The following is a 25,578-nucleotide window of genomic DNA, read 5'->3' as shown; positions in this document are numbered from 1 at the left end:
TCTAAAGTGGTTGGGGAGTTGACTGCCAGCATTCAAAACAGTAAAAATATTTAATTAAAAGAGAAAAAGAAAAGAAAAAAAGAACAAAACAAAAACAGTTGCATGTAAAAGGTTAGCACAGCACAGCACCCGCACAGCAAACAGCATGGCAAAGAAAAGGTGGTTATAAACGCATCCTACTGTCCCTGGTCTAAACTTGCCCTGCCTTGTGGATGACTTACTTGGTCTGACTGCCTGGGGGCCTCCTTTTCCTGCGTAGGCCTCTCCCACAGTCAGGAGCCCACAGACTCACAACCTCTCCCTTCGAAGGCCAGCTGCAGACCGCCTTTTCATATAATAAAAAAGAACTTCCTGCCTCTCTAGGAGGCTTTCCCCCTAGAGTTGCTGGTTTGGCTCTGGAAGGGAGGGGGGAATGAAAGGAGGGCTAGGCCCCAAAGCCTGCTTAGCAGTTTCATGTTCCCTCCCAACTAAGATGGCGTTTCTCCACACGTCCCCCTCCTTAAATTCTGAGCCGGAGGGGTTGCCTCCTACAGAGGTGACCCCGTAGCAGAATCCAACCAAACAAGGAGAAACCCATTAACCAAAATATTACACAAACATTCAGGTATTTCTCCAATATATGAAGGCTGAAATCTTAAGCATCACCATTTTTTCTGGACAGAAAGTCTGCAATCACATTGTGGCATCCAGCAATGTGCTCGATCTTCATATTGTACTCCTGAATCCTCCAGGACCATCTCTGCAATTTAGAATTGGTGTTCTTCATAGTCTGTAACCATTGCAGAGAGGAGTGGTCAGTCAAGAGGGTGAACTCTTGTCCCCACAAATAAGGGCGAAGTTTGTCTAGCGCCCATACAACTGCTAGACACTCTTTTTGTACTGAGGACAGGTTCTTTTCTCGAGGAATGAGCTTCCTGCTCAGGTAAGCTACAGGATGTTTGGTCTCATCCCAGTCCTGCATCAAAACAGCCCCAAGCCCATGGTCTGAGGCATCGGTGGCAACAAAGAACCTTTTATCAAAGTCTGGAGCTTTGAGTACCGGCATAGAAACCAGAACTGTCTTCAGCTGCTCAAAAGCTGCCTGACAGGTAGGAGTCCAGGCCACCTTATTGGGTAGATATTTCCTGGTGAGAGAGGACAGTGGGTCGGCAATGGATCCAAAGTCTGGGACAAAACGCCTATAATAGTTAGCCAGTCCCAAGAAGGCCCTGACCTGCCTCTTCGTCTTTGGGGCCTCCCACTTTTGGATTGCCTCCACTTTGTCCCACAGTGGAGTGATTCTCCCACTCCCCACCTTATGTCCAAGGTACACCACCTCTGACATTCCAAACTGGCATTTGTTCAGTTTAATTGTGAGGCCTGCTTTCTGGATTGCCTCCAGCACTTTGACCAAATGTTCAAGGTGAGAATCCAAGTCCTTACTAAAAATGGCGATGTCATCAATATAAGCTACAGCGTAGTCCGACATGCCACTTAGCAGGTTGTTCGCCAACCTTTGGAAGGATGCGGGAGCATTTCGGAGGCCAAAGGGCATCACCCTGAATTCAAACAGTCCAACTGGGGTGATGACGGCTGACTTGGCCCTTGCCTCAGACTCCAATTCCATTTGCCAGTAACCTTTGCACAAGTCCACAGTAGATATCACCCTAGCTGAGCCTAGTATGTCCAGCAGGGTATCTATCCTGGGCATAGGATATGCATCTGGTTTTGTGATGCTGTTTAATTTTTGGTAGTCCACACAAAACTAATTGAGCCATCTGGTTTGGCCACCAACACCACTGGAGCTGCCCATGAACTTACTGAGGGTTGGATGACTCCCATCCTCAGCATCTCCTGGACTTCCCTCCGGATATCTGCCAACACCTTACCGTTGACTCTGTAAGGGGGGCACCTGATAGGCCCATGAGTACCTGTGTCAATCCCATGTCGTGCCAGGCCTGTTCTTCCTGGCTCTTTCTTGAAAATATCCTTAAACTGGTGTAAAACCACAAGGATCTTTTCTTTGTCCGGCCCAGATATAGTTCCAGACCACAACAACTCTTCCCACTGTACCGGTTCTGAAAAATAGGCTAGAACATCTAATGGGTCATCATCTATCATCTCAAGGTTTCCTTCCTGTCTGGTTATATGCAGCACGATGGGCCTCTCTAAGAAGGGCTTTAGCATATTCACATGCACCACTTTAGTCTTTTGCCCAGACCTCTCCATAGACACTGCATATGTGACATCGTCCAATTGGTCCACGATTACATGGGGACTGTCCCATGCGGCTTTTAGTTTATTAGTGCGCAGTAGCAGGAAAACCATCACCCTATCCCCTATTTCAAAAGTTCAGGATCTGGCTGTTTTGTTATACCAACTGTTCTGATTGCTTTGAGCTTTGAGCAGGTTCTCCCTCACCAGATCCATCATCTCTTGCAGTCGTTCCCTGAAGGACAACACATAGTCCACTACTGACATCTTGGCCTTTGGGATTTTCTCCACCCATCTCTCCTTGACCAAGTCTAGGGGTCCCCTGACCCTTCTGCCAAACATAAAGGAGAGAACCCGGTGGATTCCTGGGGTACCTCCCTATAAGCAAATAATAATTGTGGCAATTTTTCATCCCAGTCTTGGGGATGAGTATCCACATAGGCTCTTAGCATTCCTTTCAAAGTCCCATTATACCTCTCTGTTAACCCATTTGACAGAGGATGGTAGGCTGTGGTTTTCAGATGTTTCACTCCACAGCATTTCCACAAACACTCCATTAGTTCTGACAGAAAGTTACGCCCCCTGTCTGTCAGAATTTCAGCAGGAAACCCCAGTTGACAGAACACCTTGATCAGGGCTTCTGCTACTACTGGAGCCTCAGTGGAGGCTAGAGGCACTGCTTCTGGGTACCTGGTTGCGTGGTCCACAATAGTTAATATAAACCGTTTGTCTCTCTGAGTGGGTTTTGGGAATGGGCCCACAATGTCGATTCCTACCCTTTGGAATGCCTCTCCCATGATAGGAAGGGACTGCAAAGGCGCTTGTGCTTTGCACCCACTTTTGCCCACCTTTTGGCAGGTTGGACATGACTTGCAGTAGTCCCTCACATCCTGAGCCAGCTTCGGCCAGTAAAAATTTAACAAAAGCCTCTGTCTGGTCTTGTTAATCCCTAAGTGTCCAGCACACGGTATGTCATGTGCCAGCTCCAAGAGCTTCAGCCTGTATTTCCTGGGAACCACAAGCTGTTGAACTGCTTCCCAAGTCACTCGTCTACCAGGTGGCAACCAGAACCTATATAAGCGACCCTGCTTCCATACCACTTGTTCAGTCAGAGTTTCTGAGAACTCCACTTCCTGGTCCCTTGCTACCTTACGCAGCGGTTCCAGACTAGGGCCATGTTGGATCTCTGACAGGAAAGTTTCTGGTTCCCCCAGGCTCTCTGCCCTCAGCTCCTCCAAGCCACCCATAGTCCCACTATTCCCAGGACACTCAGCCAAAGTTTGATTTGGGTTCTCCGCCCCCTCAGTTGGTTTTTCAGCGTCAACCAACTGAGCTCCTTCCTGCCTGGAAGGCTCCACAACATCCTGCTGCCCTTGGGGAAATTGGCACCCCTCTTCCCACTGGGCACACCCTCCTGCAGGGCTTGAGACAGGCTGGTCCTCCCCCTCCTGGGCTATTTCCCCCTCCCTGGTTGGTGGTGAGGTGGCTTCCCTAAAGTTGCCTTCCTCCTCCCACTTTCCTCTGAGGGTTTGGCTGCGGGTTACAGCATTGATAGAGTACTGGCCAACCAACAAATCCCGGCCCAGTAAAACTGGAACTGTCTGTTCCTTCATTACCCCAACCTCCATAAGACCTGCTGATCCTCGCCATTCCACTGGCATCTGGGCCACAGGAATCGTGGTGGGTGGTCCCAGAACCCCCTTGATTCTGAATGCCATATCAGGGACAATGTCAGCTTCTGACACCAAATCTGCCCTCACAAGGGTGACTGAAGAGCCCGTGTCAGCATATCCCAAAACCAACCGGTCCTTAAGCCTTACTGGTTCAACAAAATCACTCCAGGCCTCTGCAGGCTCCATTCTGGTGAAAAGACATTCATGGCTTACCATGGCCACATACTCCTCCTTCACCTTTGGAGTGACTGGTGCTTTTGTGGTGGGTCTGGGGGTTTCAACTTGCAGCTCTTGGCAGGCTGACCTTAAGTGCCCAGGCTGGCCACAGCTGTAGCACGTTCGAATCTGGGGCCGATCCTGATTAGTCAAATCAGGGGATTTCCTAACCTCTTCCTGGGCAGGTTTCCCTTCCCTTTTTGGTGACGGTTGTTCCTTCCCACCCCTTAGGGACCCCTTTTGTCTCCTTCCCAACTGGGAAGGGATCCATGTCAACCCCTCTCTGTTCTGCACCAGCTCGTCTGCCAGCTCTGAGGCCTCTGTAATGGTTTTAGATTTCCTATCTTTTACCAGGCATTTCAACTCTTTGGGAAGTCTGAAGTAGAACTGGTCTAAAATCAACAACTGAAACAAAGCCTTAAAATCCTGGGCTTTTTCTTCCTCTACCCATCTCTTCCCAAGATCACCTAGCTTTACCCCAAATTCAGAATACGATTTACATTCTTGTGGGGCTAAACCCCTGAACTGTTTTCGGAAGTGGTCTGCCCCCAGTTTAAACCTTTTAAATACAGTGGCTTTATAGGCTGCAAAAGTTATCCCCCCATCTTCCATAGGCATGCTGTGATAGATGGCTGAAAGTTCTCCAGTCAGGATGCTACAGAGGTAAGACATATAGTCTTCCTCTGCAATCCCCCACTGTTTGGCTGCCTTCTCAAAGTTGGAGAGGTATATGGAGGGGTCTTCTCCCTCTTTGTACACTGCAAAGTCTTTGGGGGTGACTTTGATCTTTTTGCTTTGTTCAGCTTTCAGACGTAGCACCTCAAGCTCATGGCGACGTTGCTCTTCCTGCTCCCGTCTGCGGATCTCAGCTTGTCTTTCATCCCTCTCTCTTTCCTCCTGTCTGCGGATCTCAGCTTGTCTTTCATCCCTCTCTCTTTCCTCCTGTCTGCGGATCTCATCCCTCTCTCTTTCCTCATCATCTGCGGTCTCGGTCCGCCTCGATACGCATTCTCTCCAGTTCCAACTGTAGCCGCAAGATTGCTTCTGACTGGGTGGGGGGCACTTCTGCAGGTGCCCCTGCATGCTGATTATGCTCCAACAGGAGGTCTTCCATATCTGCTACAGTCATGTTGTCACATTCCAGCTTTTGCTTTGCGCACTCTTCCTGGAGCTGTGGCTTTGTCATCTTCAGGATTTCCAGTCTCTTAGCACGCTCCATCCTAACTAACTAAACTTTCCCTATTCCAGTTCACCAGAAAATAAAACAAAACCTCTGTTGCTTCCTCTGGGTGCTTGCATGTATCAAAAAACAAAAATGCCTGGCCAATCAAGTTCTCTGTTTGTTCTTATCCCACCGCTGCCACCAAATGTGATGGAACCGGCCTGATTCTGCCTTCAGACCCGGTCCCGTCAACTCCCTATTGAGTCGCCAACCCCTGGAGGGAGCTATTTCTCCTCCGGCCACTTGGGCTCGCTGCCACCACCTGCTCAGTCTAGGGGTTCAGATTCAGAGGAACAGGATTCCCAATCCCCCTCTCCAGCTATGAGGCCAGGCCTCAAGGTCCTCTGACACCCTGTACTTGGGTATCACAGAGACCACAGCACTTCTTCGGGGAACCCCTGGAGGATTGGCACCTTACCCAACTGCATGCCTTCCCCGGGGCCCCCTTCTTAAAGCAGCGTGGTCTAAAGTGGTTGGGGATCTATGTGGTACAAAGTTTGACTGCCAGCATTCAAAACAGTAAAAATATTTAATTAAAAGAGAAAAGAAAAGAAAAGAAAAGAAAAGAAGAACAAAACAAAAACAGTTGCATGTAAAAGGTTAGCACAGCGCAGCGCCCGCACAGCAAACAGTATGACAAAGAAAAGGTGGTTATAAACTCATCCTACTGTCTCTGGTCTAAACTTGCCCTGCCTTGTGGATGACTTACTTGGTCTGACTGCCTGGGGGCCTCCTTTTCCTGTGTAGGCCTCTCCCACAGTCAGGAGCCCACAGACTCACAACCTTTCCCTTCGAAAGCCAGCTGCAGACCGTCTTTTCAAATTAAAAAAAAAAAGAACTTCCTGCCTCTCTAGGAGTCTTTCCCCCTAGAGTTGCTGGTTTGGCTCTGGAAGGGAGGGGGGGAATGAAAGGAGGGCTAGGCCTCAAAGCCTGCTTAGCAGTTTCATGTTCCCTCCCAACTAAGATGGCGTTTCTCCACAGTGGCGTTTGAGGAGAGATCATTAAAAGGGACTGGGCAACCCTATCCTATTTAATAACATATTTCTGAGTCAGAGAGGGGATCGGAGACATGAAATGGTCATGGCTGTCTCTTTATACATTTAAAGAGGCAAGAAAGGTAATGATGTGAGAAAATCTACCTACTAGCAACCTTGAACATGATCAAGAGAGGGAGGGGTTGTGGAGGCGGGAAAGCACTCTGTATGAGTGGAGAAGTCCTACAGATGTGTAAGACTAAGGTGTCAGTTTTCTCCATTCTTGTCAACATAGTGATCAGTTAAACCTGAGGCCAACTTTAGGTAAGGAAAAAGCAGATCTTTTGTTAAACACAAGTTCATGGTATCCTGGGATGAAATAAGGCTAGACAGATCATTGTTAATGATTGCTGGAGTACAAAGCTCATTAATATTAACAGGAAGCACTCTATTCTCTTCCTGATAACCTGCTCCTCCTTCCTCTGAATGGAGTCTTTTTTTCCTATTGTTGTTTTCAGTTGATCTTAAGATTCATTAGATTTAAATGTGCCATATGACTCTGTCTTCTTCTTGGATAGACACTGCCTGTTTCGAGATGTAGTGACTTCTGTCAGCCTGGTTATCAGAAAAGAAAGAAAGAAGGGGAGCAGTTTTGCTGCCATGAATGTGCTCCTTGTCCAGAAGGGAAGATTTCAGCCCAGAAGGGTATGCAACTTTAACTTCTCCAAAAGCTCTGCAAACACACAGAGAAAGGACTGAGAAAGAGAAGAGGTGGCATTGAAGCAAAAGCCACACTTTGGGGTAGGTTGGTAGAATACACACACTTTCTAAACATGAAGAACACCCTAATTCCACCATTGGTTTCCCCAGTTAAAATGATCTCCAGCAACATGGTTGGGAACAGTTACTTGGTTTTTACAGATAATTAGATTAGATAACACAAGTGAGGACCAGAAAGTTTCAGGAGAAACCATGCCATTTCCCTCACCATTGCTTTCCCCACTCTTCCGCTACATCTTTTTCTCTCATTCTTTCTCCCCTCCACCACCTCTTCTCTTCCTCTCCCCCATGCTTATCACTTTCTGTTTCTGTGTTCTGCCCAGGGCTTTTTTTTTTTTTAGTAGGATTGCACAGGAATGCAGCTCTGGCTGCCTTGGCCAGGGTTCTGGCTGGCTTGTCCAGGGTTCTGGCTGCCTCATCAGGGTTCTGGCTGGCTTGGCCAGAGTTCAAAGGGTGTGATGTTTACCCATGCTAGTTGTCACATTGACATTCCTGCGTGGCTTGAGAGTAATGGCATGGCACAGAAAAGAATCAGAAGCTTCTCCTCTCGGGAGGGGAGGGATTCTATAAAAATCCTTGCTTACAGGTCTTAAAAAAAAAAAAAGCAGAAATGCACAGGAACGCAGCCCTGGCTGACTTGGTGTGAGGGTTGTGTGTCCTAACATGCAAATGAGTTCCTGATTGAGTGACAATCCTCAATCAGTGAACCTATCACTGCTGAACCTGGCTACTCACCCTCCATAGTAGCTGCTTGGAGGAGGTATGTATGTAGTCTGCACATGCACAGAATATGTGTGAGGGTTTTTTGGAGGGGGAAGGGAGAGATTTAAACCCCCAACGTGTTTTTCAGTTCTAATTTTTTTTTTTTGCAAAACTGTGGAGTCCCCCAACTTCACAGCAAAATCTCCTTTTTGCCACTGGGCCCCCCGATATGCAGGTATAGATATCTGCAGGGCTTTTTTTGAGCAGAAATGCACAGGAACACAGTTCCGGCTGGCTAGGCACCATGGGGTGTGGTCTAATAGGCAGATGAAAAAGCCCTATGTGAAACATTGGTGACGTCATGGGGTGTGGCCTAAGATGCAAATGAGTTCCTCCTGAGCTTTTTCTACCAAAAAAGCCCTGGATATCTGCAAATCAGACCAGAGATGGCTATTAGATTTTAGACTAAATTGCCTTTTAAGGTGAAACTTCCTAGTATATGTATTCCTAAAATTTTTGAGCCTTTGGGCACAATTGGCAGGCACAACCAGAAAATGGCAGCCATAGGATGCACAGTCACCAGTTGCTGGAATTTTTTTTACATATTGAAGGGGGGTAGGGGTGGGGTCATATGTTTCATATGAACCAACATTGGCTTTGTATACACCACTGGCTCAGGGTGGCATCAAGGTGAAGTGCCCTGGCTGGAAAATGAGTGTCTGGGAGTCTGCAGATGGTGTGCGGCCCACCCTCGGAATAGGGACAGGCTGCAAGCACCCTGAAGGAACATCCGGAGCATACTTGCACCTATCTGTCTCTCCCCAGATGCTCCCCCAGAGCTCCCAGCTGTCCAGATAGCTGGGGAGGTACCTTGGGGTTGCCTCATATATTAGTTACCACTTTGGAAATGGTACCTTTCTGGGGCAGCTCCTATCCAGCCCACGGGATGCGTATGGGGTGGAGGAGGGGTGGAATTCTAGCAGGAGTTCCTTTGCATATTAGGCCACACATCCCTGATGTAGCCAATCCTCCAAGAGCCTAAAGGGCTCTTATTCCAGGGCATACTGTAAGCTCTTGCAGGACATGCTATATCTGGGGTATGTCATAGAATCATAGAGTTGGAACGGACCTCTAGGGTCATCTAGTCCAACCCCCTGCACAATGCAGGAATCTCACAAACACCTCCCCCAAAATTCACAGGATCTTCATTGCTGTCAGATGGCCATCTAGCCTCTGTTTAAAAACCTCCAAGGAAGGAGAGCCCACCACCTCCCAAGGAAGCCTGTTCCACTGAGGAATCTCTCTAACCGTCAGGACGTTTTCCTAATGTTGAGCCGGAAATTCTTTTGATTTAATTTCAACCCATTGGTTCTGGTCCTACCTTCTGGGGCCACAGAAAACAATTCCACACCATCCTTTATATGACAGCCCTTCAAGTACTTGAAGATGGTGATCATATCACCTCTCAGCCGCCTCCTCTCCAGGCTAAACATGCCCAGCTCCTTCAACCTTTCCTCATAGGACTTGGTCTCCAGACCCCTTACCATCTTCGTCGCCCTCTTCTGGACCCATTCCAGCTTGTCTATATCCTTCTTAAAATGTGGTGCCCAAAACTGAACACAATACTCCATGTGAGGTCTTACCAGAGCAGAGTAAAGCGATACCATCACTTCACGTGATCTGGACACTGTACTTCTGTTGATACAGCCCACTGTACTTCTGTTGATTTGCCTTTTTAGCTACCGCATCACACTGTTGACTCATGTTCAGCATATGATCTACTAAGACCCTTAGATCCTTTTCGCACATGCTACTACTAAATATGTGACTGAATGTGCAAAGGAGCTCGTGCTGGAATTCCACCCCTGGGATGGGGGCAGCATGCAGATGTGCGCATTTGGATGTGCTTTTTAGATCCCCTTGCTTGCTTAAATGGCCAGTGTATAACCAGCAATTCATATGGTTACTGCTCCTTTTTTCAGACATGGATGACTGTTCTAAATGTCCAGATGATCAATATCCCAGCAAGGAACAAGACCAATGTATTTCCAAGACAATCACCTTTCTGTCCTATGAAGAACCAATAGGGACCTGTTTGGCTTCAACTGCTATTTCTTTGTCTCTGATCACAGTTTGGATATTAATAACATTTGTTAAGCACAAAGATACTCCCATAGTCAAAGCCAACAACCAGGATCTCACCTATGCTCTCCTCATCTCTCTCCTGCTTTGCTTCCTCTGTTCCTTCCTCTTCCTTGGAAGACCAAGAAAAGTGACCTGCATCTTCCGTCAATCTGCTTTTGGCATCATCTTCTCAATGGCAGTTTCTTGCATCTTGGCCAAAACCATCACTGTGGTTGTAGCTTTCATGGCCACCAAACCAGGGTCCAGCATGAGGAGGTGGGTGGGGAAGAGACTCACCATCTCCATTGTTCTTTCCTGCTCTATTATCCAAATCTCTATTTGTACAGTGTGGCTAGTGATCACTCCCCCCTTCCCAGATTTGGACACAAAGTCAATGACTGAAGAGATCATAGCAGAATGCAATGAGGGGTCTACCATTATGTTTTATATGGTCCTGGGCTACATGGGACTTCTGTCCTCCATAAGCTTCACTGTGGCTTTCTTTGCCCGGAAGTTGCCAGGAACTTTTAATGAAGCCCAGTGTATCACCTTCAGCATGCTAATGTTTTGCAGTGTTTGGTTGTGTTTTATTCCAGCCTACCTGAGCACTAAAGGTAAATACATTGTCGTGGTAGAAATTTTCTCTATCTTGGCTTCCAGTGCTGGGTTACTGTGTTGTATCTTTTTCCCCAAAGTGTACATTATTGTTCTCAGGCCTGAGTTGAACAAGAGAGAACAAGTAATAGCAAGAAAGTATTAAAGAATCAAGTTATTCCATGTCTTTCTCTTCTGGAACAAAATAATATTCTTGTCTAGAATTTTGCTTGGTCTACTATTTGTGTGAATCTAACCTTTTCCTCATATATTTCAGTACATAGCCACTCCTTTGAATTTGTTATACAAAATTCTATTATGTTGAGAACCCCCTGGGGCATATTTTCATGGCCAGACTGTAGACAAATATCAATAGTAATAAAAGCATTGTGCTGTCCTTTTGTCAGTCCGTCTGTCTGCCTGTGGCACACTCAACTCATCAGAAAATGAAGCTTGGAGTCTCAGCATTGGCCATCAGATTCAAGATGATTGTGTGAACTGCACTACTGAAGTAAAAGACCATTAGAAAATCCTAGCCTATGCCATTCCTAGAAATCCATCACCCCACCATTTTCCATTAGAAGCCAAGATTAAGCATAATATATACAAATTTCAAGCTAGGGCCTCTTTATTGAGAATGATAGTGGGAATTGCATACTATCAGATGTATTCCATACCCATTAGAAGTGAAACCATGAAGGAGACCTGAATGAACTGAATGCATTGAATGGACTGCCCTCTACGGCTGACTCTAGGTCACCATAGAATGGACACCTACTAAGGAGCAGAGAAAACCCATTATGGGGGAGAGGGTAGACTTGAGTCTTAAATGGAGCAAAACAGAAACCAGGATGAGTGAAGTTATCTCCTTGAAGAAGTACTTACAGGATAGTACAGTACACAGCACAAAGGCCAGGAATATAGAGAGCATGGTCCCTTCTGGAGTGGGGCTAACAAAGGAAAAAAGGCAAAATGCTGGGTCATATTGGATTTCTAGGTCACTCTTTCTTTCAACAAAGGACCTGAATATACCATGGATAAGAGGAGGTATCCATCTTATCAAGTGTAGTTAAATTGTATCTTCTTGATTGATAGGAGAAGAAGACTCCCTCTGGAATCAACCATCCATATTGAATGTTATGTTGCGTTAGCCAGGTAATCATCTTCTTGTATCCAATGCGTCTCTGTCTTATTGACCAAGGTATGTCTTTGAGAACTTTAATGTTCTTGTCACCCCATTTCAGGCCCTTTATTCTCGCCAATTTCAGTACTCTTTCACAAGTTGAGGTTCATGTGAATCTAACCTGAATTTCACCTGGGAGGTTAAGTTTCTTAGTGTGGGAGCAGGCCACCCTTCTGACCCATTCAATATCCGCTTTGCCATTGCTTAAAATGTTGTCTTCATCAGTTGTTAACAGCTTAAGAATCTTGCCCTCCAAATCTTCTCCTCTGGGATATCTTGAAACCTCAAGAGGTATGCTGCTTTGTCCATCTCCAGCCTCGCTATGTGGTCTTCAAGCATACTCAGACTGGCCAAATTTTCTCTAGTGTTAGCAGACGTTCTAAATGCAGACTATAAAGTATATGCCACGATTCTATCCAATAGACTTAAAAATGTAATTTCGTCTGTAATCCATACAGATCAAACAGGATTCATCCCCGGTAGAAAGATGTGCCAGAACATAAGATACTTACTTAATATGTTGGAATATTATCATCAACACCCAGACAAACAATTTGCAGGCATCATGTTGGATGCTGAAAAAGCTTTTGACAAAGTCAACTGGTCCTTTATATTTAAATCAATGAAGGCAATTGGATGTGGCGGGAAGTTTATTCAACTCGTGCAAGCTATTTATGTCAAGCAAAAGGCTAATATAAAAATTAATGGTCATCTCATGGAAGCAATTGATATCCAACAAGGCACGAGACAGGGGTGTCCACTATCACCACTCCTCTTTATTTTGACCTTGGAACCCCTGATCAACAATATCCGAGATGATGAGGAAATTAAAGGAATTAAAATTAAGGATAATAGCTTCAATATTCAAGCCTTTGCCGATGACGTCTTGCTCGCAGTAGAAGATCCCATACATTCCATAGCCCAGCTCAAGAAGAGACTTCAACATTATAGCACAGTATCTGGTTTTAAGGTAAATGTTCTGAAAATGAAATTTATATCACAAAACATGACAAGGGACCAAATAATTTATCTGGAAAAAGAATCTGGATTTCAGCACGAGAAGAAAGTAAAATACCTGGGGATATATGCAACCAGCAATTTCAGGTCACTACAAAAGGATAATTATGACAAAATATTAAAAGAAATTCAAGATGACTTGGCTAGGTGGAAAGATTTACAAATCTCATTGTTGGGTAGAGTTGCTTCTATCAAAATGAATGTGCTACCCAGATTACTTTTCCTGTTTCAAATGATCCCCATTTCATTACCCCCAAGTTTTTTACAGCAACTCAATAAGGCCATCTCAGCTTTTATTTGGCAAAATAAAAAGCCAAGAATTAGGCTTAGAAACCTACAAGATAGCAAGCCAAGGGGAGGCTTAGCTCTACCGGACTGGAAACTGTACTATCGAGCCTGCTGCTTGGTTTGGGCCAAGGAATGGTACCTGTTAGAAAACAAAAGACTTCTACTGCTAGAGGGTGCCAGCTTAACTCGAGGCTGGCATTCATATCTGTGGTACCAGGCCCCCACGGGAAACAACGTATTTCTAAGACATGTAATAAGGAAGCCTATCTTCAAAGTGTGGAACGAAATTAAAAAATATATATTATACACATGTACCCTATTGGGTATCCCCGGTTGAAGCTTCCGTACATCCCAATGCTTACAATTGGGATTTTAATTATAATTATGGAACACTATTAGATAATGCCCACAAACTAAAGTTAGAGGAAGAGAACATTAAACTAGATTGGTGGACCAAAATGCAAATCAATTCAAAATTTCAAGTCGATAAAGTAATGGGGTTTTATAATAAATTAAATGAATTGGACATGATTTTACAAGATGATGGAAAACTTATCTCTAAGGTCTATAACTGGCTCTTGAAGGAAAAAATGCAAGACGAGGTAGTTAAAGATTGCTGGATTAAATGGCTTAAAGATTCCGCTTTTAACATTGAATTGAAGGAATGGAAGGAAATTTGGCGGCAAAATATCCAATTAACTAAATCAGCGATCTTTAAAGAAAACCTTTATAAGATGGCATATCGCTGGTACCTGAGTCCAGCTAGATTGGCAAAGATCTACACGAATTACTCTAATAAATGTTGGAAATGTGGTAAAATAAAGGGTACCCTTTTTCACATATGGTGGCAATGCAAGCACGCAAAAAAATTTGGGGCTCAAATCCATGATTGGTGCCAGAAAATTCTTAAATTAAAATTCTCTCATACTCCTGAGCTCTATTTATTGAGTATGGTTAAAGAGAAAATATCGAAGTCATCAAAAAAACTATTATTGCATGTTGTTACGACTGCCAGGATGTTATACGCTAAGTATTGGAAATCCCCTAAAATACCCGATAAGAATGAATTTTTATGTAAGCTCCTAGAAGCTGCCGAACTTGATATGCTAACGACTAGACTAAGAGAGGGAGATTTACAGATCTGTAAAAAAACATGGGACCCGTTATACTCGTGGTTAAACAGCATGGGATTGGACATGAGGAACTTGAAATGGAGCTTTGGATAGGCCCCTCCAGCTCAAGGTGAAGGGAGGTTGGGTGAGGGAGATTTATTGTCTACTATTTTTCATTTGTATATGTATCTAGGTTTACATGTTTATATAGTGTCTGTTCTATTGTACGTTTGTCTTGTTTAATAAAATACTTTTCTTTTTTTTAAAAAAGTTTTTTTTTCTCCTTATCGCCGCATAAAGAACCACTTTCTCTCCTCCACATCTGACACTTGGACACTGTCAATCAAATAAAGAATGGACCTAGGAAGAAGAAGAAGATGATGATGATGATGATGATGATCTTACGGACTCAGAGTGGCTCACAATCTCCTTTATCTTCCTCCCCCACAAAAGACATCCTATGAGGTAGATGGGACTGAGAGAGTTCTCACACCAGCTGCCTGTCGGTGCGGGAGTTAGCAGAGTGAGCTTGGTGACCTGCCCAACACAGGGCTCCAGGAAAGAAATCAGCCAGACACCTGCAACTAGTGCCAAAATAGTGTATTTACAGATATATACAATAAGTGCTCACTAGTGCAGTCCAATATCTTACTTCAACAGACAAAATGCTCCACCTACACACCAACTCTCAGAGAGAGACCTGTGTGGTCCACACACAGTCTTCTTATAGTTCTACTAGCCAATCAAGGCTGTGCACTGTCATGCTGACTCAGCAGGTTTCTTCTCTTGGCTTCTGCCGGCTCAAACCGGCCTGCTGATAAGGTCATTGTGACCTAGCATGCCTGCTAGATCACCAGCTGTCAAAACATAGCTGTCAGACTGGGTGCAGATAGATTCATTACACCAACACACCTCCTAATCTATTGAACCCAGTACACCCAACCACTGTACATAGTTTTCATGTTCACAAGCAGACAGTAACATACATTTCATATTTACACATTTGTCATTACCAGTCCAGGAACTCATCTGGGTGATAAAAAATATCATCACTGTCCTGGTCAGCCAGCTCCTTCTGGCGTTTGGCTTCAGCCTCCCTGTTCTTTGCCTCGCACTCTGCCACCCAGGCCTTCCACTTCTTGGCCTTTTCCTTTAGCATTTCTTCAAACCCAGGTGGGTCTGGTTTAACTGTCAGAGTGACATAGGGCACCTTATACCTGGCAGGAGGCTTGCCTTTTGTGGTTCTAGCAGACACCCGTGGCTCTGTGCTAGGACCGGCCTTATCTTCTTCAGGCTGATCTGTTCCCACCTCCTGGGCTGGTTGCTCTGCCCCTGTGATTTGAGGTTGCACCTCCTGACTTTCACGCTCTGCCTCCTGACTTTGCATCTGAGGCTCTGTGCCAGCTTTGGGCTCACCTTTCTCTGCCCCTCGGCTTGCCAACCCCCGGTCGGGAGAATGTTCCTGCTTAATTACCTCTGGCAGGACTCCAGCATCATTATCAGCTGTTGGCAGCGGTACAAATTCTCTCTTATCAGAGTGTAAGTGAGGCCAGCTGGACTGCTCGTTAAACTGGGCAGTTTCACTGAGGATTATTTTCCTTCTCTTATCGCAAAAGCGATAACACCTGGCCTCTGGCTTGTAGCCCAGAAAAGTCAGGCTCTCTGCCCGGACATCCCCCTCCCTGCTGCTCTCAGAGTGGATGCCAACCCGAGCCTGTGTCCCAAAGACTCTCAAAAATTTCAAATCTGGATACCTGTTATACAGCAACCTATTGGGCAAATTATTCACAGGTTCATACCAAACACAATTATGAATAAACACAGCACAGTACATGGCTTCTGCCCAATAACAAATTGGCAACCTTGCATCCTCAAGCATGCTGTACATTATCGTTTGCAACGCAGCTCCTGTGCGCTCTGCTAGCCCATTTTCTTTCCCATTTTCTTGGGGCGTGGCTGGGTCCACTAAACGGTGGGCAATGCCCTTGTTCTCCAGCCAACACTTCAATTCATTAGATAAGAATTCCCCACCTCTGTCGGTCTGAATAGCCTGTAGGTTTACACCTAATTGTCTCTCAACTGTTTTGACCCATTTTGTGAACACCTTGTACACTTCAGATTTATGCACCATAGCAAAGAGCCAAGAGTACCTCGTATGGTCGTCTGTGGCCACTAAGCAGTATCTCCTCCCCGACAGACTTTTTGGCAATGGGCCAATCACGTCTAAGTGCACTAGCTCTAGGGCACGCTTACTTTCTCTCGTGCTTTCCTTAGAAACAGCACATGCCCTGCTTTTGGTCTTCTTGCAGACCTGACAATCCAAGTGACATTTACAAGGTTTCACTTTTAGATTAGGCACCAACTCCAGGGTTTTTTTCAACGCTCTAAACCCGCAGTGCCCCAGTCTCCGGTGAAGTAAATGTATACACTTATTGTGCACAGGCTCATTTGACACCTGTGCCACCTGGGCACATTCATTCTGGACCACATATATTTTGCCTTCTCTTTTTCCAGTTACAAGCACCTTTCCCCCACCTTCCAGGATTTTACAGCAGGTCCTTTCAAACCTCACCTGGTATCCCTGGTCAATTAGCGTGCTAACACTTAGCAGGTTTGACTGTAGTGTGGGTACACATAATACATTTTGCAAAGTGCAATTTAACACAGGAAACCTCACATTGCCTGAGCAAGTAGCATTGGCAGTGGTCCCGTTAGCTAATCTAACATGCCTGTGTTCAGGAATGTCAATATTGTTCAACAACTCCTTCTTGCAGCAGAGATGGCTCGTTGCCCCAGAGTCTAAAATCCAGGCAGACCCTGTGCTCTCTACTGCAGACATGACCAGCCGGGCTCCTTCCTCACACGGGCTGGTGGTCCTCCGCTCTCGCTGCCTCCATCCACTCCGCTTCTTCCCCCTCTCTGGGCAAGCTCGAAGCAGGTGCCGAAATGATCCACAACCATAGCAGCGTCGGACTGCCATTGCAGTCGGCTCCTCTTTCTCAGCCTTTGGCCGTCTGCCAGCAGCAAAAGCTGGCTCACTCTTGGCTGTCTTCCCGGACGAGCCGATAGCCGCACGATCCTCAACCCCCGGACAGCTCACTGCCGCAATCCTCTCTTGGAAATCAAGTAGGTGGGCACAGACGTACTCCATTGTCAGGGTCGCTACGTCCACTGTCTCCAGGGAAGTTATCAGGGGAGTAAACTCAGGTGGCAACGATGACAGTAAAATGTAAACTCTGTCATCAGGAGCTACAGTCTTGCCTCTAGCCTCAAGCTCAACGAAACAGTCCGTTAGCTTCTTGATGTGGTCTTTCACACACCCTCCAGCTGGCATAACGGTGTGAAACATCTTCCTAGTCAAGGCCATGAGGGAGCCGGCAGTGGTACTAACATGAACCCCACTGAGCGCGTCCCAGGCAGCCTTGGGAGTGTCCTTCCCACGCACATATACTAGCTGGTCATCTCCTATAGCCAGCACGATGTTTGCCAGTGCCTTATCGGCTAACACAGTCTCGGCAGGAGATAACGCTGCAGGGGGATTACTCACAAACAGCCATTGCCCTTCACGCTTGAGGTAGTGTTCCATTCTCAGGCTCCACACCACGTAGTTGGCTGAATTGAGCTTCTCAACGGCCACTGCAAGCTGCTGCTGAGCCATGATGCCGACTCCTCCACACAGCTGGCTGCCGCCGTCCCTCTGGCTCTCAAACGAGTTAGCTGGTGCTGCTTTGTCTTTCAACCGGCGTTCCTCGCCTCCGGCTCTTTCCAAACTCTCGGCCAGCTCAACTCTCACGGTGCTCCTCCGCGCAGTGGAACCGCCCTGGGCCCATAACCCTGTCGGTGCGGGAGTTAGCAGAGTGAGCTTGGTGACCTGCCCAACACAGGGCTCCAGGAAAGAAATCAGCCAGACACCTGCAACTAGTGCCAAAATAGTGTATTTACAGATATATACAATAAGTGCTCACTAGTGCAGTCCAATATCTTACTTCAACAGACAAAATGCTCCGCCTACACACCAACTCTCAGAGAGAGACCTGTGTGGTCCACACACAGTCTTCTTATAGTTCTACTAGCCAATCAAGGCTGTGCACTGTCATGCTGACTCAGCAGGTTTCTTCTCTTGGCTTCTGCCGGCTCAAACCGGCCTGCTGATAAGGTCATTGTGACCTAGCATGCCTGCTAGATCACCAGCTGTCAAAACATAGCTGTCAGACTGGGTGCAGATAGATTCATTACACCAACACTGCCCTCTCAAGGACAAACTCTGAGAGAGCTATGGCTGACCCAAGGCCATTCCAGTAGCTGCAAGTGGAGGGGTGGGGAATCAAACCCGGTTGTCCAGGATAAGAGTTTGCACACTTAGCCACTACACCAAACTGGCCAAACCATACTATGAAAAAAATGGGATTGGCAGCCAGAGGTGAGTCTTGATGTGACTGAGAGCATTGATATATCTAGCCCACTACTGTGTCTACTCTAAAGGTAGACCATGGGAAGTTATTAGTGGCCTTCATTTCAACATTGACCCCTGTATTGTGCTCCCTGACAAGGTTCAGCTTTAGGGCCTCAGTTTCCTGTTGGGACTTTCTGAGAAGGGAATCTGGAGTTTCTGGCTGTGCTACTGAGTGGCAGAGAGGAATCAGAGGCACTGTGATGGAAAGCCCCGTATTTTTCATTTATATGGACATCGTGATCATTAGTTTGGTTGCCAGGATGCCTGGAGATGCAACTCTCATGCATCTGCTCAAAGACGTGGGCTTACCTACCACTTTCTTAAAGACTTAAGTGTATACTAAACAGCCTCAGCTTCCCAATAGCACTATATATCTCTGAAAGAGTGCTAGCCAGGAGTGAAGACCAGCTCCCTGCCGCTCCACGCAGGAACAATATTGGCCGTTGTAGTGAAAGAAGTCGCGCTGTCAGGAACTGCCCAGGCAAGTGGTTTCCAGCCTTGTCTATGAAAGCCATGTTGGTAGGCTAACATCACCAGCAACCATTTTCCTGCACTGCCAGACTCCATGACTGAGAAGCGAGAGGCTCACGTATGCCACAGCTGTTTCAAACATCTGCATAAGACAATCAAGCTTATCTTGGGCGTGCATCCTGTCAGATTGCCTAAGTCAGTGTCCAATGGAACTCTTGACAAAGAAGGGTGCCAGCCAGTAGAGGAAGAAGAGGAAGAGAAGTTGTATTCCAAGACCAGAGCTATTGTATAGATCGGGTGTCACCTTAGATTTCAATTTGACTCTCTATTGTCCCTGGTCACATTTTTGATATTAATAACATTTATTAAGCACAAAGATACTCCAATTGTCAAAGCCAACAACCAGGATCTCATCTATGCTCTCCTCATCTCTCTCTATATTGTCCCTGGTCACAGTTTGGATATTACAAACATTTATTAAGCACGAAGATACTCCCATAGTCAAAGCCAACGACCAGGATCTCAGCTATGCTCTCCTCATCACTCTCCTGCTTTGCTTCCTCTTTTCCTTCCTCTTCCTTGGCAGACCAAGAAATGTGACCTGCATCTTCCACCAATCTGCTTTTGGCATCATCTTCTCAATGGCAGTTTCTTGCATCTTGGCCAAAACCATCACTGTGGTTGAAGCCTGAGCACCAAAGGGAAATACATTGTTGTGGTAGGGATTTTCTCTATCTTGGCTTCCAGTGCTGGGTTACTATGTTGTATCTTTTCTCCAAAATTGTACATTATTGTTCTGAGGCCTGAGTTGAACAAAAGAGAACAAGTAATAACAAGAATGTATTAAAGGATCAAGTTATCTCATGCCTTTTTTTCCCTATGGAACAAATAAAATACTCCTAGTCTAGAATTTTGCTTGGTCTACTATTTGTGACAATCCAGCTTTCTTCTCATATGTTCCAGTACATGGCCACTTATTTGATTTTGGGATAAACAATTTATTTTGTTGAGAACTACTAGGTCATATTTTCATGGACAGACTGTAGACAATCTATAGTAATATCTATATCTATAGTAATAAAAGCATTGGCCGTTTTCGCACTTAGCGTTTGCTCCCCTTTTTCCGCGGCGCAATTATGTCCGGATCATTTTTCTCGTTTTCCCACTAGTGACTCTTTGCGGAGTCGCCTTCCCTGAAGCCCCGGCTCAAATTGTTTTCCCACTGGCATCGGCTTGAGTTCGATGCCCTGTCAATCATTTTTTTTTTAAGTGCAAGTCTGGTTGCGTAATGACGTACTAACGTACTAACGTACTAACGTAACATCGAGCTGTTCCCTCCCCTTCTTTTCTTGGACAAACCGCATCACGTGTGCTGCTGCCGCTTATGGATTGGCTGCAGCTGTAGAATCCTCCACAGCCCTTTATGTATTAACGGAAGCATTCACAGTGGAGAATCCTAGCACTAGATTCCCCCCCCCCAAATTCTGAAGCACTAGATCCCCCCCCCAAATTTCCTCCGCTCTCTTTCCCCTCCCCGGCTGGCGCTTGCAATGGGGACCTGACTGATTCCTGCTGCCAGAGCTCTCCCCCCCCGCTCCATTCTCTCCTTCCCCTTCTATGGCGCGTGTGAAGAGCGAGGTCGCGTCTATTTTCTAACCGAGCGGAATGTAGCCAGGGAGAAGAATGCAGGACTCCAACTTCCCATTTTATACATGGCGATTTTGTGCAGGTCCAGAAATCCTGGTGGCACAGCTGAGGGAGGCATTCCCTTTTTAAAACACACACACATGAACGCTTTGGCCCGCACCGGCACTAGATCCCCCCCCCCCCAACAATGGTCGTTTTCGCATTATCGAGATAACGCAACAGCGAAATAACGCAACTAAAGTCAATAATAATAAAAAAAATTCTAACGAAACCAATTGAAGTGGCAATTGAGGCTATTCCAGGAGGGTTTTTTTTTTCTATTTGTTAATTTCGAAATATCGCTATTACACAAAACTGTGAAGTTTAAAAAAAAAAAAATGGCCGTGCCGGCACTTTGGGGAAGCGCCGCGAAAGGCTGATGATTGGCCAAGCGGGTGGATGGGGTGGGAGGACGGAAAGGGAGAGGGTGACGCCCACAAAGCAGTCGATCCGGCGTGGATGGATTTCGCACAGCAAACTCTGCTGAGTGGATCCGGAGTGGATCCGGAGGTTTTCGGAAACTCCGGCAACATGCTGAAAAACATACTCCCGCGTAAAATCCCTGAAGCGCCAGAGCAAAGCGCAGTGCCGGAGCAACATGTGCGAAATCCAAGAGAAGATCCGGAGGTAAATGGGGCGCTACGCCGGAGCAAACGCTAGTGCGAAAACGGCCATTGTCCTGTCCTTTTTTCAGTTTGTCTGCCTGTGGCACTCACAATTCATTAGAAAATGAAGCTTGGAGTCTCAACATTGGCCACCAGACTCAAGATGATTGTGGGAATTGCAATACCAAAGATAAAAAGAATTGGAAAATCCTGGCCCATCCAATCCCTAGAAGTATGCCACCCTAGCACTTTACATCAAAAGCCAAGATTTATTTAGGCAGGCATAAGAAGCTAGGGACCTCAAAATTGGCAAATAAGTTAAGAATGATGGAGGGAACTGAAGTCTCTAAATCTAGTGGAATAGAAACATCATTGCCCAGATTATTGCCATAAACCCCCCTTCCATGCTGTTACCAGTGGAAGGAAACATAGTCGGTGGCAGTCATAACACATTAGAAAATGAAATTGGCCACCAGCTTTAGCATGATTGTGGGAATTTCTGTGTCAAACACAAAATGCACCAAACCATCCTAAACGCACATAATCTTCACCAACCCCATTCTAACTTGCTTTTTGCTTTGGAGGCTGTGGCAGGTATATCTCATCCAAAAATAATTCTTAGAACCTCATAATTGGCTACTAGATTTAGAAAGTTGGTGAGAGTTGCAGTGAAATAGTTAAAGAGAATGGAGTGCTTGCAGCCTGCAGCGTAGCTGCTAGGCTGCAGAGGCACAATTTTGCCACCCTGAGAGGAGGAGGAGGACAGCCCGTTTGGGCGCGCTTTCTGGGGGCGGGGCTAGGTCATTGTAATGGCCAGCCCTGCACTCCTCAAGGCTTTGCTGCTGCGATCGGAGCCTGGGTGGGAGCGTGTTTCGGCACTCCATGCCTCAGACCCCTGGCAATGTGTCACAGCGGAGTTGAGGCTGTAAGCAGGGGTTTTTGCACTCCGTGCCTCTGGCCCTGCTGCTGGAAGCGTCTTTGCACTGATCGGAGGCTTATCTCTCTAATCAGCACTTTGGGCTCTGGCAGCGTTGTGCTCGGCGGAGTGAAGGCGGGGAGTGGCATTTCCTTGTCTGGTGGGGGTGCTTGTTGCTGCCTGTGGGTGTTTGGACAGCGTCAGGATGAACAGAGGCTATGGCATTGTTTTATCTAAAGCCTAGTATCCGTGGGGGTTTCTTGTCTGGTTGGTGGGGGAGGGAACCTCTCCTGAGGAGTGGTTCTTTTATTTTTTTCTGGGGAGGGGTATTTTTGGCTCCCAGTGGCTCTCATTTGTGAGCCATTTTATCCCCCCCCCCTTCTTGTTAGTCTGCTGGTGGCATAGGGCTGAGGCAGCCATTTTATAGCTCTTCTTCTTCTTGATCAGTGGGCAGCCATTTTGGTAGCTGTCTGTGGGCGGCCATTTTGTAAGACTGGTAGCAGATTTGGGTATTTGGCAGTGATATGTAATCAGCGTGTTCTGCAATATGTCAGGAAGGAAAGGGGCTGAAAAATCCAAGGGGAAGCAGCCAGCTCCTAAAGCCCCAAAAGCCCCTGCCAAGAGGCTGCCAGTTCAGTGTTCCTCATCAGAGGATGAGGCAGATGATCTGGTCAATGCTAGCATTGTTCAGAGGATCAGGGTGTTGGAGGAAGCATCGGGTATGCCTCCTGCTGAGGGGATTCAAGCGAATCTTTTAACCCACCTGTCTATTCTTGAGGGTAGGTCTGGTGTGCTCCTTACTGGTGGTGCCCAGGGTCTCGGCGGTGCAGATAGTGGATCCGGGTCATCGACTGGAGCGGCTGCAGCAGGGTCATTGATGGTGCCAGCTGGAGTGGTTGGTAAGGCTGTTGACATCTCTCAGGGGTGTGCTGGGTCTGTGTGGCCTTGGGGTCCTTGGAGCCAGGTTTCTCATACTGGGCAAGGCATCACGGTGGGGGGTTCAGGCCTGGGTCCTTCCACAGGTGTTGGTGCCTTGTCCAACTGGGCTTGGCCAAGTGGGCAGGTTGGCCCGTGCAGATTGTGGCCAGGTGCTGTGCAGCAGAGTATGGCGGGGCCCTTTTTGAGAGGCTGGGGTGTCCCTTCTCTTTATGGGGTGGTTCCATTTGCCGCCTTGCCTTTCGGGGAGGTGGCCTTGCCTCTAGGTGATCATTTGCTGCTGGCAACTAGGGAAAAAATTTTGAAGGGTGAATATGTCAACATCTTTTCCCTCCTTTTTCGGGAGTTGGAAAAGAAAGATAAGGAAGAATTGGATGAGAAGGAAAAGGAAAAGTTGAAAAAGCATAAAGTAGACAGACCTGGGCCAATTGGCTCCCTGGGTTTCTCATTTACGCTGGGGTGATTGCGCGAGCACAGCCTTATAGGGCTGCTGCCCTTTTTCAATACTTGGATATAATCTACAAGGGGTATATGACTTTTAGCGGCCCTGCATGGATACAGTATGATGAGGAATTTTGGATGAGGGCCACCTTGTATCCTTCTCTGCAGTGGGACCGTATTCATGAGCAGCACTGGCTGCAGGTTATGTCCCCTGTGTGGCCAAACTTGGGTGAGCGCTCTGACAGTGGTCATTTGGTGAGCAAGCCATCTGCAAACTCCTCAGCATCCTTAGGCTCTCCCCACAGTTCAGTGGGGCAGGCAGTTCAACCCTGCTTGCTCTGTTGGGAATTCGGGTCTCAGGGGGTGTGTAGCAGGAAGGCTTGCCAGTTCAAGCACGAATGCCCCATGTGCGGTGGGTCCCATTCCCTTAATAACTGCCATAGAGTGCGGGGACATAAAAATTCGAAGAAGCCGGGTGGGGGTGGAGGATCACATCAATCTGGAAAAGGGGCCCAGCCCGATCAGGGTGGGGCCTCTTCAGCATTGGTTGTGGAGGTACCCTCGAAGGGCAGACAGTTTTTATTTGTTGGAAGGTTTTAAAGTTGGTGTTAGGATCCCTTTTCAGGAGCCTCGAGTCCTCGTTATATCTGGGAAACTTAAGTCAGTTAAGGGCTTAGAGCAGGTCATTAGAGACAAGATTACCAAGGAGTTGGAGGAGGGTAGGATTTTGGATCCTTTTTCACAACCTCCAGTGGGTAATCTTAGGTGTGGTGCCAAAATAGGTGCCTGGTGAATTTTGTTTGATTCACCATCTCTCCTTCCCCAGGGGGAAGTCTGTGAATGATGGGATTCCCGAGCACTTATGCTCAGTTAGGTATACCAGCTTCGACAAGGCGGTAGCCGTAGTGAGGGGCTGTGGGGTGGGTGCTGAGTTGGCAAAATGAGATATTAAATCACCATTTCATCTTCTACCAGTGAATCCCGATGATTTTGAGCTTCTGGGGTTTTCTTTTGTGGGCTGTATCTCTCACCCGCGAATGGCAGGGGAGCGGTCTGTTGAGACCCCTAGCCCTGACCAGGCTGCTGTTGGGTGCCCTTGGTGGGTTGTTATGATTTATAATAAAGTGGCCCATAATTTTTACCAATTCATTTGTGTCCGACTCTTTATTCCGACTTGGGGGGCAAATGGATCATCCTCACACAGATCAATTCCTCATAATCTCTGCAGTTGGCCATGAAATCAAAGTACAGGTAGTGTTGACAGTAGGGATGGGAAATACCCCTCTGTAACAAAACCAAGAGTATTTAACAGCTTTCCTGCCCTATGAAGGTCTGTGTAGTGTAGTGGTTGCATATCAGAAAGGGGTCAAGGAGACCCAGAGTGGACTCCCTATTGTGTCATGGAAAATTGCTGGTTGATTTTGGACCAGTCACATCCAATTTTCCAAAGTAACAATGGAAATGTCCTGTCTTTTCCCCTGTCTTCCACAACTACATTCCACTGATCTCCACAAAATGTTGTTTCTAGTGGGACTGTAAGGTCCAAGTTAGGAAATCCCTGGAGATTTAAGGGTGGATCTCAGGGAGGGTGGGGTTAGGGGAGGAGAGGTATCGCTGCTGTCTGTAATCCCAGAGACTCCAAAGCAGCCATTTTCTCCCTCTTGTCTGGTGATCAGTTGTAAATCCAGGAGATCTCCAGGGCCTACTGGGAAGTTAGAAAAACTATTTCGTTTTGCACAGGGGACCCTGAAGAATGATGTGAGGGGGAAGACAGAATCAGTGGAAATTGTATTGTATTTTTCATCAAGCAATAACAATAGTTTTTTTTCTTTTCAAGTATCTTATCATTTTATAATATATTGGCTTTTTTTGGACATTTGAATATGTGAGATTCAAGGAAGTTATAAGACAACCAAAATAAATCATGGAATAGGCATACTATCCTTGTTTTGACAAAAGAAACACACAGAAAGAGAGACATGAGAGTGTGAG

At 46.5% G+C, this 25,578-nt stretch overlaps 1 protein-coding gene across 1 annotated transcript; it reads left to right on the top strand.

The window, feature by feature from the left end:
• Positions 1-1,466: 1,466 nt before the first annotated feature.
• On the top strand, positions 1,467-10,644 carry LOC132582954 (vomeronasal type-2 receptor 26-like). The gene is made up of 3 exons (XM_060254620.1): positions 1,467-1,562; positions 6,857-6,983; positions 9,743-10,644. The coding sequence occupies exons 1-3, from the start codon at positions 1,467-1,469 to the stop codon at positions 10,642-10,644; spliced, it is 1,125 nt and encodes a 374-aa protein (XP_060110603.1).
• The last annotated feature ends 14,934 nt before the right edge of the window (positions 10,645-25,578 follow it).

Source organism: Heteronotia binoei, chromosome 15 (genome assembly GCF_032191835.1).
Source record: "Heteronotia binoei isolate CCM8104 ecotype False Entrance Well chromosome 15, APGP_CSIRO_Hbin_v1, whole genome shotgun sequence".
In the NCBI taxonomy this organism is placed as follows: domain Eukaryota; kingdom Metazoa; phylum Chordata; class Lepidosauria; order Squamata; family Gekkonidae; genus Heteronotia; species Heteronotia binoei.
This window is presented reverse-complemented; position numbering and strand designations above follow the sequence as displayed.

What these genes read in the sequence shown, in the direction of transcription:
- LOC132582954 (XM_060254620.1), top strand. Translation starts at nt 1,467, where the DNA reads ATGCCACTTAGCAGGTTGTTCGCCAACCTTTGGAAGGATGCGGGAGCA. An exon ending in ATTCAAACAGTCCAACTGGG is followed by an intron (nt 1,563 to 6,856) that starts GTGATGACGGCT and finishes CTTCTTGGATAG; the next exon opens with ACACTGCCTGTTTCGAGATG. An exon ending in GAAGATTTCAGCCCAGAAGG is followed by an intron (nt 6,984 to 9,742) that starts GTATGCAACTTT and finishes TCCTTTTTTCAG; the next exon opens with ACATGGATGACTGTTCTAAA.